The 18,259-nt window shown below is 38.6% G+C and overlaps 1 protein-coding gene across 1 annotated transcript in view; it reads right to left on the minus strand.

The window, feature by feature from the left end:
* Window positions 1-4,745: 4,745 nt before the first annotated feature.
* LOC126249360 (monocarboxylate transporter 10) overlaps window positions 4,746-18,259 on the minus strand; it is a 479,255-nt gene continuing 465,741 nt past the window's right edge. The window contains exon 7 of the mRNA XM_049951013.1: window positions 4,746-5,291. Within this exon, the coding sequence (XP_049806970.1) occupies window positions 5,161-5,291 (131 nt within the window). The 3' untranslated portion in view covers window positions 4,746-5,160. The remainder of the gene's footprint in view (window positions 5,292-18,259) is intronic.

Below are 18,259 nucleotides of genomic sequence, written 5' to 3' on the forward strand. Positions count from 1 at the left end.
TCATTTAAATGCAGATACAACAATGTAGTAATAACCAGTTTTGAGCTCTTTTATAAATCTATATCATGTGGCTTACGAAAGTATATGTATGACATACACTTCGACAGATTAATAAGAAAATATAAATTATTAACCACATGTACAGAATAACATAATGGTGTGGCTAAACATCCGAGTGCTGAGTCGAGTCCATCTACTATTCATACACAATCATCCTCTAATCAAACAGTGATGAAATTCATGTAATGTTGGAACATGTAAGCCTTGTTTAATTAACAGGTAAAATGGAAAGCTCATCAATTCTAGAATTTTAATTATAGTCATAAATGAACTGTTCCTTATCTTTATCAGTCCTTGTTACAAGTTAAATTTTTATTCCTAAACTGTAATCTTGTTCCTTCTGTACTGGGAAACTGTATACCCTCAAGTTATCAGAACCAAAATGAAGGAATACGCAGGAAACCACATCAGTAATAGATATGGCATAATATGAGACTACGAATATACTCATAGCTTCCCACGTGTTATGTTTATTTGATAGCCCAAATGTTTCTAATGATATATAAAATACTTTTCACAAAATTAATGCTAGTACTCAAGTTTGTAGGACAGAAACAGCCTTTCTTTTTGAAATACATAATAGTTAAAAAAAGTAAGGGAAACTAAGACAGCAGCCTGTCTATGGAGATACATTCAATGCAAAAAAACAACCAACTGGTAACTTTGCGTATTAACATATCTTGCATGCATTAAATTATTGGTAAACATGTGAAGTAAAGAAAAATAAAATCTTTTAGAAGTAAAGGAAAACACTGACCAAATCAGAATTGTTGAGTCAGTGATAGTCACACACAAAAGGCAATGAGAACTTGCTAGTTTTTGGAAGAAATCATTTGACAGACTACTAGATGCACAATGCCAGGATTGCAAATTGGCAGGTGGGCTAGTGTGGGATGGGCAATGTGTCAGCTGTGGTAGGTAGAGGGAGAAAGAGGCAAAAACCAGGCTAAGAGGTTAGGGGTGGGTAGTTAGCAGCTTGGAGGGAGGCAGAAGGTGTGCCAGCTGTGAATTCAGGAGAGAGGGATGGATGCACAGACTTGGGATATGATACATGAGTACTGGCGCCAATGAGCTGCAATACACATTGAAAACGAAACAAAGGACTGAGAATGGATGAGAGAACAGAGGAAGAGATAACTGTTAGCTAGAGGGTGTGGGGACAGTGGGTTATCAGAGACTGAGATCATGTGGGTTATGAGAGAGAAGGATGTTTCATAATGATAACTCTACTCTACATAGTTTATAAAAGCTGGTGCTGGAGAGAAGGATCCTGATGACATGAGCTATGAAGCATATACTGAATTCAAGCTCAGTGGCTGCTTGATAAACTACGCCATCTGGATCCTTCACTCCAGCACCAGCTCTGCTAAACTATGTAGGTGAGAGTTGTCCTGCAAAACATCTTTCGCTTCCACAACTCTCTGGCCTGAATCTTTGCTAACTCAGTGGTCCCACACCCTCTACCCAACAGCTTCTCTTTCTTCTGTCCTGTTACCCCTTCGCAACCCACACATTCACATCATCTTCATTGTTCATCACAAATCACTGACTCCAGTGCCTGTGTGTCACACGCATAGTCCACACACCTGACACTTATCCCTCCACATTCCTTTCCAGCACACCATTTGCCTCTCTCTGAGCAACTAGCTACTCTTCTACAACCTCACTTCTTGCTTCCTGCCTGTTTCACGCCCTACCCTTCTCCCCTCCAGTCCATTTGCAAACTGCAGCTTCAGCATTGTGTGTTTAGCTGGTACAATGTGGAGGGGCACAGGTGTGTGTCTGTGTGTGTGTGAGTGGCTTTTTGTACCCTAGCTTGTCATAGTATTTCTTTTGAAAGCTAGCAAGTTTTCAAAAAAGATTTTGATCGCTGTTCCAAAAACGTTTATTAAAATTGTTAGAAGGTTTTCATTCTCTTTTGATTATGCCTGTCAACGACTCAATACTTCGGCTATTTGGTGAATTTAAATTCTGAATTTAAATTCTGTCAGAACTTCCCTTACCATATTTATGAAGTAAAATCTTTGTGCACAGCTGTTTTGGCAGATTTTTGTGGTAACTTACGACAGTTCCTTGCAGAGACTCATTTGCTCCACTGATCTTACAGAAGATAATCAAGTATGAAATGATGCCCCCACATCACTAAATAATGGCGGAACTGAGATGCTTCATCAGAATGACAAAAAACAGCTTTAAAATTTCTATATCCTTATAGAACAGTAAAAATAATGTTCTTATCTTATGATATTAATCCTCACATATAGCATCCTTAACTGCAAAGAAAAATGCCTCAAAAATGTCAACAGTATAAAATCAGTCACACTAATTTGATGAATCACAGTGTTACATCAGACTGCTTTCTAGAAAGATGTCGAAAAATGCAATAACATACTTTAAATAAATATTATGGAGCAATAAAAATCTATTACAGAAATTTTTAATCAAATAAAAAATATAAGCCAGTCAAAACTTTCTCAGTAAATTTTTACACATAATAACCACAAGTTTCTTCACAACAGCTAGAGAAGAGGAGGTGAGGGATAAAAAATGACAAACATTATGTAGATGTATGGATAAAGGATAGTGGAGGAATGGCATCTATGAGGTTTTGCTGTGTAACATTATAAGGGAGCATTACTGAGCTAGTGCCACATTACAGATGATGGAAGATGGAATAAAACGACAGAAGCAAAGGGATACAATGATGGTGGTGTATATAGATGTTCCGGTAACTGTGTTGGAAGCAGAGGCTAAAGAAGTTGAGATGACATAAGAAAGAAAGAGAGAGGGCATATGAGACAGAGAGTCTGTGGATACCGTATGTGGTATGGTGTGCAAGCAAAACTGTCACAAAGGAAGAATGAAGCTTGATTAAGGATAAGAAATGGGGAAAAAGGATCAGACACTAAACATTACAGAGCTGGTGCTAGGTGCAGAAATGTGATGAGATGATACGATGTGTATGATGACCAGCTCATGTTCCAGAAAATTAAAGACACTTATGCTATGTGGGAATGCCATTTAAGCTGTGGCACTGGTCCACTACCTGTAATCCATTCAAGGAGCCTTACTAGGTAATCTTCATAAACTTTCCTCTATCCATGGTCTTAATCTAGGTCCTGAGTAACCTGCTATTATTCTTTTATTTGTGTGAAAATATTCCTATTTTGTCTCTAAAACAGAAACTTGTGGTTCAAAAGTACATCTTCTCAATTTCTACATTATTTCTATTAGGAATTGCGTCTTGTCAGGATAATAATTCGTCAAAATAATAACACTTCTGCTGAGCAAACAACTATTGTCTTAATATGGAATAAAATCGAATAGGTTTATCAATATAATTGTGGCAGGTATTTCTTACAGATATGTTCATATTTAGGTATACTTGTTACCCACAGCTGGCATTCCCTTTTGTAAGATTTGTTGATAAATACCAGGACCTCTATGAGTTAAGTATTGATGGTACTGACAGATAAGTTGTTTGATCTATTTCAGTAAACCTAGGAAATTTATATGTGAAGTTCCAAAATATTTCTTTTGTAAACAAAGTGCACATTTAAGATATATTAAGCATCTTTGTAATGCATGAGACCTATGTTAAATTGAGTTACTAAAGCAATTTTCACTCCATTCCTTCTTAAAATAGTTTTAAATTGTTTTTTGCATAATAGTCAAAAAACAAAAGAACTTGCAAATATATGGTTGCTGCTCAACAGAATATTTTAAACACTTAAGTACAGATAGATGATACACATTTCATACATTATGGCTCAACAAAAAACAAATTCACAAAATTTTTAATCAAATAAAGGAAAAGAGCCATTAATAATTTCCCAGTAAAGTAGCTACAGCAGTTTCATAAATTATTAAGACATACAGGATTTCCTTAGAGGAGGTAAAGGTCATATGGGTAACCCTTAACAAAAGGAGTGGCATAAGGGTTAATAAAGATTTGGTAAAAATAGTTAAAACGGTTTTTAAAATGGTACATTTCTTACATTTGTCATGATATTGATACCACTAATTGAATTGAAAGATATGTCAAAGATATTTAAGTTGTTTAAGGTTACAACTTCCTGTAGCAAGCTGGTAGTGTCATTCACCCTTGTATTAAACAGTGGCATAAAAAAACTTTCATGAATATGTATTTTTCACACACATAATTACTTCAAAATAGAAAACTGCTTTAACAAAATTTTTGTAATTTTTCCAGTAAAACAAAAACATTTGAAATTTAACTGTTATATGGAGAACACAAATTTGGAGATCACTGTCACAATCCAGTGTCACAACTGGCACTGTTATACTAGGAACATTTAGCATTTTATACATATAGAGTTCTCCAGCTAAATAACAGCAATAAAAAAATTGGAAATCAGTACTACGGTCTCATATATCCACTGGTCTTAGACTAGTGATGCAAAAAAGGACTCATGCATATTTATGAAGGTGTGGAATCGCAAAGGAAAAAATAACAATTAACTCAGGAAAAGGAAAATGAAAATATATAAAGTCCATTACATCAAAATTAAATATTCAAAAAAGAATGGTGTATCACCTAACTTCACTATCGAATAAAATTGCACTTCTTGGAATTAAAGCTGTATTAGAAAATATAAATATTTGTAATTATTACAAATAAATATTTTACAGATCTTAATCATGAACTGAATATAAAAAACAGCGAATTTTGGAAATGCTTGTGACAATAATGCTTAAAATTGTTGACATAACCATGTAAGTACAAATGCATGTGCAATAAGTAAGACACTGGTGATTTCACGCTCGATTGTTTCACTCAGTAAATGCTTCTACTGGAATTGAAATAAGATGAACACTAAACACTACTTCTTCCCATGAAAAGACATAGTAGAAGCAAACATAAAAAGAAATGCATAAACATGTCATGTTCAGCTTTATCACATTGAGAACAAGAAAAAGAATGAAGTGTGTTTTACAGAGTTACAAATTGTATTTGTAGTTAATATTTCTTTTATTGTAAAATGTATGTTGGAAACCACTGTAAAAATTGTACATCAGTCCCTGTAGATTATTTTTAGTCTTTAGAGACAAAATTACATTTCATTACATAAAACACTGTCAAACTCCAACTTTTCCATTCATTGCTCTGTTCACTTCCTCAAGAAGAGATTCTGCCTCGGTTATGTGTGGTAGTTCCCCAAGTACATCATCATCATCACAGTCATTTCCAGTACTTATATGTTTGTCAACTGTAAAGAGAATTACAGGGAAATCAGTTACAATTCACTTGCAACACCAAATTTTTCTCAATTATCATCTCCTGAATGGAGTTAGTGCAGGTTAAAATATCCTATTATTTGAGAAGATACGAAACATGCATTTAGGTAACGGATTTGAAATGTTATTGAGAAAAATAATGAAAAATAGATGGCAACTGTTATTTTGAATTTAGCATGCAAGTAAAAGTTATTCTAAAAAATTAAAAAACAGAAACTGGAATGAAGAAAACTTACCAAGCCATAAAAGAGAAGGAAACGTCTTTTTTTAATAAATAGGAGCCAGTAAGCAGGCTTGACTGTGAGTTACAAGAGTAAGGTCCTGCATGATTATGAATGCCTCACAGAAATTTTTCATGATACATATCAGCAATTTTTTCATCAGGCATCCAAAGCTGTCACCAGTGTAAATTTGTGAATGCTTAAACATACTCAGACTGTTAATAGATGTTAGCACTCTCAGATGTTAAGCAAGATCTAAATATTGCAACTCTCCGTATTACATTTTACAAACGACAAAGAGAAAAATTTTATTTATTTACACTGAGAAAGAATTACACATCAAAATTTGGGCATGAGAGGAAAAAATGAGCTGTACTTTAAGTCTACAAAGCATCTTTAATATAGGATTTAGTCCTGTAACTATTTCCTGATGGTATGTCAGTATCAAATACTTCGTAAAACATATTTTTATGTCTTACTGACAAAAACCTGTTCAAAATGTACTATTTGTTTTAACATGTAATCTATGAAAGAGAAATATTTAATAACTAACACAGAATAAATAATTAAAAAATAGTTGGTAAAAAAATTTATTACACACGAGTTACACAATGCCATCATTTCTAAGAATTGAAGCAGTTTAACTACAATAACATCTTCTGTAGCACCTCTCCTTTTGCGCAGATTAAACTAACTTAACTTTGACTGTTTAGTGAAACCTAGGACCAACTACACTGAAATTTCAGAAGTCAGAAACCATATCAGTGTCTTTTATTTTATTTAATTTTGTTTTAGACTCAGTCAAGACAAACCAAGCTTTCTATAGTTATTGGATGTTTCATCCTTGTAGATAAGTGAGCGTTCAACAAGCCTCGATCTATTGTGTCACATTATGTTGGAATACTACACTAACAGAATCAGCATCAACAATTTGTAGTAAAAATGTGCCCATTGGCTACTGCATTATTGTGAGCATCCACGGATTGTGGTCTAGTGGCTAGCATTTCTATGTCTGGGTCCCGGGTTCAATTCCCGGCCAGGTTGGGGATTTTCTCTACCCGGGGACTGAGTGTTTGTGTTGTACTCATCATTTCTTCATCATCATCATGATCATCATCATCATCATCATCAATATCATCATCACTTGTGACAGTGGCTAAATTGGACTGTGAAAAACAAATTGGACTGTGTAAAAAATGGGACTTTTTATGAGCACTGATGACCATGCAGTTGAGTGCCCCATAAACCAAAACATCATCCTCTTCATTATTATTGTGAGTAGAGGCAATAACATCCAGCTACAGCAGTTGTAAACAGAATAATTGACAGAATACTACCTGCACACCTGAGAGAGCAATGGGACAAGTTTTACATTTGATGGAAGGAAGATCAAGGAGGTCATCCAAGGCATACAGCAAGTTTAGATTGTACACTGGTATGAAGAAAAATTGGCCATTTCCTTTTCAAAGGAACCATTCTAACGTTTGGCTCAAGCAATTTAGGGAAATCACAAAAAGGCTGCATGCAGATGACCAGACAATGATTTGATCCCCGATTTTTCTGAATGTTAAGCCAGTATTTTAGCGTTATGCAACCTCTCTTGGCATGGGATTTGGAACCAGAAGAATTACTAGAGTGTCTTATTCAGTACCACAATGTAGGTATTGTGTGAGCCCATGAAGTTGCTCTTTTGTCTGCAAAGGTCTGGCGGCATGAGTTCTCATGAGATGTCATGGTACTTATTATTTTACAGACCACTTAAAATGAAGCAAAGATGACATGAGACCATGTGGCCTAGTTTACAATAGTGCATTTTGGGCTAGTTGTTATTTTGTGCATCTGTAATGTGTCATCTCGAGCCATATGTTGTATGGCTCAGTTGATGGTAGCTCATATTCGAAGATAGTTTGATAGCATCAGCTCAAACACCTAAATTCTTGGGTAGTAATTCACCAGCACATAAAACAAGGAGTGTCCATATCTGATCTGATGAGTATGCCAGATTATTTATGACCATAAGATAAAAACCACATTTGTGTACCTATTAAAGTAACGTAGCTCAATATCACTCCAAACAGTTTGTTTTAACAGTCAAAGTGGATGGCATGTGAAGATATTGCACTTCATACCTATGTTCATAAGTGACATACCCAATCCATGTTTCTTATAACTGCATTATTTTGCCACCGATAAATTGATTTAAATTTTAATTAAAAAATTTCATACTTTTTGCTACATAAGCCTTGAGGAATACTTTATATGGCAGTGTACGTCATCTGTCATTCTCAGTGTCTAGATTCTTTCTTGGTGACATTTGGCAGTTTCAATATGGCTCACTTTTACTCTTGGTCATCCTGAAGAAACGTAATAGGTTTTCTTCAATAACGATGGTTTTGAGGTTATTAATGTGTAATATCTTGTCTCATTTTTCTGGAAGAAAGGCTTCTGCCTGCTTCTAATTGCCTTTTCCTTAGGTAACGTCCCTTCTCAATACTTCCATGACCAATATTGAGCGTTACGTAACAACACACCTTTTCTTATCCACGTTTTCCATTTCTGTTCATTCCTTTTTCTAATAAACACTGTGTAAAAGTGTTTTGAAAGATATGAATCACATCATTACTGCAATATAGCAATTAATATACAGAATAACCAAAGTACTTGTGACAGTTGTGACAGGGTTTTAGTGAGACACAAATGTCTTTCATCTGGTGCTGTCAAAATTAAAAAAAAAAATAAAAAAATGTAACATTATTTTGTAGTACTGTGGTATGTATTGTGTACCAAAATTTGCTTAAAACAAATGTTTATTTTCTTACTACATCTTACTGCTTACAGTTCTGTTTCTAATTTTATGACTTAATACACCACTCAAAGTCTCATTTCAGAGGAACTTCTTGACATAAGTACAAGGTGGGTCTAATTACGCTCTCATTACCTGAGAGGACTCAGATGAAAAACAATGTAATGCTATTTTCGTAAGTAAACTAGTATCATATAATGTTTTTTAGAAAAAACAAGTTTTATAACACAAACAACACAGTCCTAATAACATAGTAAATAATTTAACATCCCAAATCATCTCTTCAGTAAACACAGTATGCAATCAACGAAGTCCCATGGGGCAACAGATGTTACACATTGCACGATAAAGGTGAATATATTCATTCTTATTACAAGTGAATTATTGTTCCATATACTGTACTTCAAGAACTTAAAGAATTTCATTGTTCCCAATGTAACCATGGGAATATTGTGCCTGTTCTAATGTTGACATTTTCAGAAACTTGAAGTACTGTCACTGGCAGAAATACTAAGTACAAACCGAAGCTGATATGTGGCGTGCCAAACCCAATGCAATGGCACATTGAGACAATCCTTTGTTTACACTTAATTTAATAGCAAAAAAATGGCTCTGAGCACTATGGGACTTAACATCTTAGGTCATCAGTCCCCTAGAACTTAGAACTAGTTAAACCTAACTAACCTAAGGACATCACACACATCCATGCCCTAGGCAGGATTCGAACCTGCGACCGTAGCAGTCGCGCGGTTCCGGACTGCGCGCCTAGAACCGCGAGACCACCGCGGCCGGCATTTAATAGCATTTCATACTGAAATGCACAAAGTATATGAGGATAGTACAAGATATCGATAATGCAATGATATTAATTCTACAGAGAGATGTCCAAAATTAATTTAGAGAAGCCTCAGAAGTTGATATTTAGAAAACGAGCGGGACGAGAGAAGTAATTACGAAAGAATATAGGAAATGCTAATTTCAGAGTCTGAAGAAGAGGTACCGGGCTTTACTTCTTCTGGAACGCCAGTGAACTTAAAAGGTTGAAGAAGTGGAGAGTAAGTCGTCGATGCATGCTACATGTGAGTAAGGCAATGACGTTAGTCGCATGCCAACAGTATCTTCGGTGAAACGGAACAGAAAACACTGGCGGTGAACCTAAGGATTGCAAGTTAAATACACGTAACCAAGAGGACAGTCTGAATACTTCATGTTAGACACACCTTGGTTCAAATGGCTCTGAGCACTATGGGACTTAACATCTGAGGTCGTCAGTCCCCTAGAACTTAGAACTACTTAAAGCTAACTAACCTAAGGACATCACACACATCCATGCCCGAGGCAGGATTCGAACCTGCGACCGTAGCGGTCGCGCGGTTCCAGACTGAAGCGCCTAGAACCGCTCGGCCACTCCGGCCGGCTAGACACACCTTGATGTGGTACACAGGTATGTTCTGTTCCTGTATGTTTGCCCTGGTAAACGTAGTATGAGTTGTAGTGTAAAATGAGTTCTAACAAGGAACTAAAGGATTTCCCGACCCATGACGAAATAAGATATTAGCCTCTTCTATGTGGCCTGTCTAAACGTGTCCCCAGACCTTTATCGCACCTTTATATTACTCTATGTATGTGAAGCTATCGAGAAATCTAAGTCTTTTGACCGCCTCTCGAAATATTAGTAGTATGAAGGAAATTAGTATGTTTGCGTCTCGCCGGCCGAAGTGGCCGTGCGGTTAAAGGCGCTGCAGTCTGGAACCGCGAGACCGCTACGGTCGCAGGTTCGAATCCTGCCTCGGGCATGGATGTTTGTGATGTCCTTAGGTTAGTTAGGTTTAACTAGTTCTAAGTTCTAGGGGACTAATGACCTCAGCAGTTGAGTCCCATAATGCTCAGAGCCATTTGAACCATTTGTTTGCGTCTCGAATGCATTTCCAGAAACTACTCAGTCATCCGTGCTGTATGAAAGACCTTGCATCAAATGTCTAGGGGTGATAAATCGCATCGTGGGAAGCAAGATTTGGTAGAGCAAAACTGTCTGATGACGGTTCCTGGTGACAGAGGCGTCCTTGTGTATTGGTTATGCCCCTGAGACGCGCGTCAGGGCGTAGGCATTCTGAGAATTGTGTGTTTCGTATAATCCATTCATCTGCCCTACTTGAAAGTCCGAGCCAATTAAAGTTTCTGATGTATTTCTCCTCTTAGAGGCAATCGTTCTTAAGATTTACTTGTTGAAAATCACTCTAGCAATTTACCGAGATAAGTATTACGCAGCACACCTGGTTAGTAGACTCTAAAGTTCAGTAAAATCGCATCGCCCCAGGGCCGGCGAATACTAAAGGATGTCTAGCACCGCCGGGAACCGTTAGCGAACATTTCATCTCTAACAAAAGTCGTTCCCCTACACATTTGACGAAATGACCTCGAAACAACCTGTTCTGTGTAGCTATAACGATGATGATATTAAGCAAATAACGATGGCGTACATGGTCCCTCTCTCTCTCTTTCTTACACACACACACCACATTAAACGGAAACCACCCACGCATCCACACACAATCCCAAACTGAGTTACTGAAGGGGAAAATGGATGTCTGATGTCTCGAATGAAGGTTCCAAGTCAGGAGAACTGTGTGGCCCGTCGAAATTGTCAACTTGCTTGTCCTTTTTTCTTTTGTCTCTAGTTATAAAACTAATGAGACGTTAAACCATTCATGTTTTAATTAATGTAGTATACAATGTTATTATGGGATTGCAACTCTTTCCGTATGTACAGAAATTATTGTTTTATGTGGTGTTTTTACTTTTAGAAGCTAAATTACCTTTTGAGCTATAAATGCATAATGTACCTAGGAAATCTTTTACAAGGACGCTAACAAATATGGAATTACAGTTATATGGAATGGAAATATGGAATGACATTATGTTTCATTAAGTGGTAAAAACAATGTTTTCCAGTGAATTCCTCTTCCTAAGGGTTTACACTCAAGTCATTTTCTTGAAAACTGCTCTAAAATCTGTGCAAGACTGTCTGCCGTATGTAATTATTAAAGCAGAAAAGCAGGATAGTACATGGACAACTTACCTTAGAATTTGCTGTCTGGAAGAAAACATTAAATCATGGTAACTAGATACAAATATTTCTTCAAGTTATTGGTTGTATAAATTAAAAGGGAAACATAGACAATCGTTCTATCCTTTCCATTTTACTAGTATTTAGACATCGTAATTCAATTTCATTGCAAAGATATTTTACTATATAAATTTTGATAAAAGTTCCTGTGACAATTCTAGTGGTTCTAGGCGCGCAGTCCGGAACCGCGGGACTGCTACGGTCGCAGGTTCGAATCCTGCCTCGGGCATGGATGTGTGTGATGTCCTTAGGTTAGTTAGGTTTAAGTAGTTCTAAGTTCTAGGGGACTGATGACCACAGATGTTAAGTCCCATAGTGCTCAGAGCCATTTGAACCATTTGAACCATCCTGTGACAAAAATATACAAATTTCATATTTTGCACTGCTGGTGATAACTTCTTGGGACTGTAACTGAGGACTAATCCAGGATACTGTAGTTTCGCTGAGTGGCCTTCCCCTATATTACCAAACAAAGTGTGTAACTAGAACAACCAGCGAAGGACAAGTGCCCACGTCCTGTAGTGTGCGGGCCACTGCAGTGTTGGCGATATCTCCTGCACTGCTTATGCTTTGCCACTCAAGCACTGCACAACTCCGACTAACTCTGTCCAGTACCTAATTTCCCCAGTAACGGCTAGGCAGTGCGAAATGGTGCATACAACATTGGTTGGCTGGAGCGAGTGGCCACCGTTCTTTTTTTTTTTTTTTTTTTTTTTAAGTGACTACCGAGCAAACGATTTGTTATAACAAATTCTGTGGTGATACGCTGAAGACCTAGCTTCAAAGAGGGAAAGTAGGCGGCGCAAGCCCGTGACAGGGCTATTGGCCTAACAGCAGGAAGAGTGCAGCTTCATTCCCCAAAACATAAAGCCACGTCAAAATGACTAGGTTCAATGTCCACTGGAGAAATATGAAATGAGAAATTAAGTGAATCATTTACAGTTTAATTATGCAGATATTTGAATCTATCATCAGTTAACTTCATGTGCTGTGCTCTTATTTCAAAAAAATTTGTTGTAATAATGAAGGTCAAAGAAAATATTAATCTTCCTCATGTCCTAAATATCAAAAGGTTTAGAGCTGATCGATTCTTCTCGCGATATTTTGTAAAAATATCTTAAAGCATAAAAAATCAAGCCCACAAATGTTTATGTCACCCGCTTAAGTGTATCTCTTCTACATTTTTTAGGATGGAGTTGTTACCTGCTTTAAATAAGTCCATCATTGGCATTACTACGGTATTTATGAGTGCGGAATTGCTTAAAAGAGAAAAACGCAATAAATGAAGAACTGCGCTTGCAAATATATACAGGCACTCGAGTACTTATGTGGAAAATCCACGTAGTTGGCCTCCGGATATGCACTGGAAGTCTCAGTTTTCCAGTACCCGCCCAGATTCAGACGCTAAAGACTGCTACAATTTGGCTATCGAAATGTGTTGCGGGCTGCCTACAACGCGATAATTAAGGAACGTAGCTCGCAAGAGCTACAAGGTGAGATCCGTACCTCAGATAACAGCCAGTCTGGCACTACGTAGGACACTGAAAAAACTTAGGAGCACATGAACCACGATGTAATTGTTTGCGTATGTGCTCAGTTCTTCATTAGAATTATGCGTCTGCCAGGCGCATTTCTGCCTATTTAGGTGGGCAACAACAAAATGTTTTCGTATACGGAGGAGCAATTGGGTGATTGAAATTTCATGAGAATATCCTGCAGCAAAGAAAAACGCCTTTGTTTTAATGATTGTCAGCCCATTTCGCGTATCATACTCCCTCCCTATTTCGCGATTATACAAAACGGCCGGCCGGGGTGGCCAAGCGGTTCTAGGCGCTACACAGTCTGGAACCGTGCGACCGCTACGGTCGCAGGTTCGAATCCTGCCTCGGGCATGGATGTGTGTGATGTCCTTAGGTTAGTTAGGTTTAAGTAGTTCTAAGTTCTAGGGGACTGATGACCTCAGAAGTTAAGTCCCATAGTGCTCAGAGCCATTTGATACAAAACGAACTGCCGTTCTTTAAACATTTTCCACGTCCTCCGTTAATGCTATGTGATCCGGATCCCATACCGCACTGCAGTACTCGTGAAAAAGTGTAGTGTACGCAGTTTCTTTAGTAGACGTGTTGCATCTTCTAAGTGTTCTGCCAGTAAATGGCAGTTTTTGGTTCGCTGTCCCAACTACATTATGTATTGAGCAGTTCCAATTTACGTTATTTGTAATTATAATACCTAAGTATTTAGCTGAATTCACAGCCTTTAGATTTTTGTGATTTATCGTGTAACCGAAATCGGTGGATTCCTTTCAGTACTCATGTGGATGACTCCACGCATTTCATTATTTAGAGTTAATTGCTACTTTTCGCCCCATACAGATAACTCGTCCAAATGTTTCCGCAATTGGTTTTCATCATCCGATGACTTTAAAAGACAGTAAATGACAGTACTGTCTGCAAACAATGTAAGACGGCTGTTCAGATTGTCTCCCACACCGTTTATGTAAATTAGGAACAGCAGATACTTCCTTGAGGAACGCCAGATATTTCACCTGTTTTACTCGACGACTTTTCGTCAGTTACTAAGTTACTACGCGCTGTGGCCTTTATGATAAGAAATCACAAATCCTATCGCACAACTGAGACGATGCTCTACATGCGCGCAATCTGATTAGAAGTCGCTTGCGAGGAACGGCGTCGAAAAGTTTCTGGAAATCTAAAAATATGGGATCAGTTTGACCACCTGTCGATACCACTCATGACTTCGTGAAAATAAAGAGCTAGCTGTGTTTCACAAGAAAGATACTTTCTGAATCCGTGTCGGCTGTTTGTCAATAAATCAGTTTCTTCGAGGTGTTTCATGATGCTTGAACACAGCATATGTTCCAAAAATGTCTGCAAATCGACATTAGTGACGTGGGTCTGTAATTTATCAGCTTATTGTTATTTCCTTGTTTGGGTATTGATGTGACGTGTGCAACATTCCAGTCTTTAGGTACGGATCTTTCCACGAGCGAGCGGTTGTATGTGGTTGCTAATTATTGAGGTATTGTATCAGCATACTCTGAAAGGAAACTAACTGGTATCCAAATTCATTTCGACTCGATGCCCAGAAGGGCTAGAGCCGTTGTTGCTGAGGAGGCAGCTCTGTGTACTAAATTTTTGCACTCTTTATATACCCAAATCACATATACATTTAATAATATGTTGTCTCTACTATACTGCTAACGAACAAAAAGTAAAATTTAGTAGTTTGCAGTTTTGATGGCCAGCAGTGTAGTTTCGTGAAAATCATAAAATTGAGACAAATGAGTTACGCACGCATGTTCAAGATAATAGTATCGAAAGCTAATAAAATCTTGTCGACCTCCCAGCCCTGTCAAGTGATTAAATTACCACGAGCTTTCAGTTTTGCTCAGCTATTGTCAGATGGCACGTGACTGGGTTGTCGTCGATGGCCTCGTCGTTATACAGCCGTGCTGTCAGCTATGAAGTTACTGGTGTTCAGTCGCCAACTAAGGCCGTCTCATAGGCTGAAAATCTGCCACAAGCCTCACCCACCTACAAAAACGTCATCCGTTCAAATGGCTACAATCACCGCCAGATTTTGCAGGCCATTTCTAGTGAGAAGCGCAAGCAGATCAGCAACGACGAAAAGAGAAAGATTCCATTTCTTCCCTTTCGTCACTCAGTGACAGAGAATATTAGCCGTCGTCTGAACAGAAATAACATTAAATCAGATTCCAGGTTCCCAGAAAAAATAAGTCAATTCATGAGACTTGTCAAGGAATATATAGAACTCAGATACTTTATGAGTGCGGCTGCTGTAATGCCAAGCAAATAGTGCACACTGCTATTCCGATAAATCACCCGTGACAGCAGATGCTTTAGAAAAAAGTGGCACTGAGCACTATGGGACTTAACAGCTGAGGTTATCAATCCCCTACAACTTAGAACTACTTAAACGTAACTAACCTAAGGACATCACACACATCCATGCCCGAGGCAGGATTCGAACCTGCGACCGTAGCAGTCGCGCGGCTCTAGACTGAAGCGCCCAGAACCGCTCGGCCACACCGGCCGGCGATGCTTTAGAAAAGGGGCACAAAATGTATTCCGTGACACATCGGTCATTAGGAGTCCGAACGGTTTCTGGGATAGCGTAATAACCGAACTGATTGAAATTAAAATCTGTGATAACGTCCTCAATAAAGAAAGTGTACGCTGCTCTGCAGTTTAGAACAGCGTGGAATGTGGCCACTGGAAGATCGAAGACGTCACAGCCGTCAGTCTTCTTTGACACGGCAGTGACTTATCACTTGACTCTGGCCGAGAACAATTCAGCTGAAAGCTAGTGAGGATTTAACACTCGATGTAGCGGGAAACCCGAGAAGATTTTCTGATCTCATATAGCCACGAGACGATGTATTCACAGTATGGAGCGTAATCATTAATTCATCCTTGCGATCATCGAGTACCAAACCGTGCATTAAATTCCCATCCAAATGTCCGTATTCACAACTGATCGTCTCAAAAACTATCTTTTCTTCATCAAACTGCGTTGATGGTGGATGTCCTGGCAGCAGAAGCAAACAGTAAGAAAGTTGGTGAATATCTTCTCTACTGAGGTGACTTTTTACTTTAAGCAATTGTCACATGTAATGAAACACAGTCGCATTGCCTTACTCGAGAGACTAAGCCATATAGTATGGAGTGGAACCGTAATGCTTTCCCGTCACCCAAGGGAATCACATGGAAATTGCCTAATGGCAAAGAACTTTAAGAAACATGAAGGTGTCAAACAATGTCAAGTTTAGAGCAAGGTGCAACAATTAATACCGAATATTATTCCACACGCTTAAAAGTGCCTTCTGGAATATCGTTCCGAAGCCAAACTAGAGAACTGTCTAGGTTCAAATGGCTCTGAGCACTATGGGACTCAACTGCTGAGGTCATTAGTCCCCTAGAACTTAGAACTAGTTAAACCTAACTAACCTAAGGACATCACAAACATCCATGCCCGAGGCAGGATTCGAACCTGCGACCGTAGCGGTCTCGCGGTTCCAGACTGCAGCGCCTTTAACCGCACGGCCACTTCGGCCGGCAACTGTCTAGGAATATGTTTGTAGTCCACGATACTGAGTACCCTCACTCGTCGAATAGGAGTGACAACTTGCATAAGGAGCTGTCCTTCACACAACTACAGCACCTGGTAGGGGCCAAACACATACACAACGAAAGCGTCACACCCTCATGTCCTGCAGCCAACATCATAGCAACAGTCCAGCTACAGAAACGGTGGCAGCCCAGAGTGAGTTAACTAAAACCTAACGCCGATTACTCAGTTAATTTACATACATTTCCTTGTAAAATACTAAACACCCAGTTAGCATTAATCGTGAACTTTTTTCTCAGACATATGGCGGAAACAGGTTAAAATGTTATGATAATGTATTAAATCTTAACTTTTTTTTTGAAATTATGTCAAAGAACCTGAAAAGAAGGTAGACTTTTGGCCTGCACTGTGAAACGGATAATTTCATACAGTACAAGTCACTTGCGAAAGGAAAGATGAGTTAGCATGTTTCATGCATTCCATGAATACGTTATAGACTAACAGTGCTTAGAAATAAAACGAGAAGCATTGTTCTTAAATAAAAGGCAACTATAGAGTATTTTGATGATCCTGACACATGTGAAGCTGAGAGTCAGTAGTTGAGGTGTGCACCGCTGTCTCAAATGACAGAGTACTGGCGAACATATCGCTTCCTCTAATATGAAAAGATACAAAGGAGAAAGAGAACACTGTTGTGGTGCAGTCTTCAGTTTCATTACATCAAATATTGGTAATGGGGATCAACATGAGAGATCTGCAATGCGTGTGTCACGCTTGCCTTGTATTGTGACACCCGTTTACAGCAAGGCAGCTATCAATACCTCCCCACATCAGGAAGCATACAGAGTAAAATGCAATTCTAGTCTGGCACAGGACGCAGCCCGTATCTTCTGTACAAGACAATAGATGCACCAGGTAACCGGTGGAAACCATGCAGGGAGGAGATTTCGGACGCCCAGATGAAACTAACAAATTATGGGAGCACAAGAGATTCACAAATAACAGGGAGGAAGTGAGAAATCTTAACGAGCAGTAACAGCTTCTACTATTGGCGAAATTATATATTGCTTCTGGAAAATGGTACAAAAAGGGAAGACAGTTGTTGCCCTAGAAGGTACAGAAGAGGGAAGATCGAACAATCAAAAGGGGCTACAAACACAAAAAAATTTATTATTTTTCTTACAGTGTTGATAGCTGATCTGATGAGTGTACCATCGCATCATTCGTTAGTGTACTTCTGCTCTCTGCTCTCGTTGAGGATCGGGTATCACAGCGAGAAGCTTAGTGGAGCATCCTCTGACACCTTTATGAGGATCTTCATGTGGCCAAGTCTATCGTCAACAAGGATCACAAGTGCCTCCCTCGGTTCTCAGTCCAGCCGACTAACCCTGTTGCAGTTGTCAGGGGACTCCTGCTTCTCATCGGTGCGTCACCTCACTCAACTGCTCCATGAACATTTCTAATGTATAAATGCAATTCAATTCTTGGCCCCACATAGAACAATTAACATACAATTTATCACCCACCTAGGGCTAGTTATCCTTAGCTGTATTGTCTAATTGTTTAATTTCTAAGTTGCACGTAAAATACAAATTAATAATGCATTTGTTTGTCTTAATGCACACAGCTCACTTTTAGCAGTACCTCCTTCATGGCGTCTGTTCTCAACTCTGTAAAATT

The sequence above is a fragment of the Schistocerca nitens genome, chromosome 3, assembly GCF_023898315.1.
Source record: "Schistocerca nitens isolate TAMUIC-IGC-003100 chromosome 3, iqSchNite1.1, whole genome shotgun sequence".
Lineage (NCBI taxonomy): Eukaryota > Metazoa > Arthropoda > Insecta > Orthoptera > Acrididae > Schistocerca > Schistocerca nitens.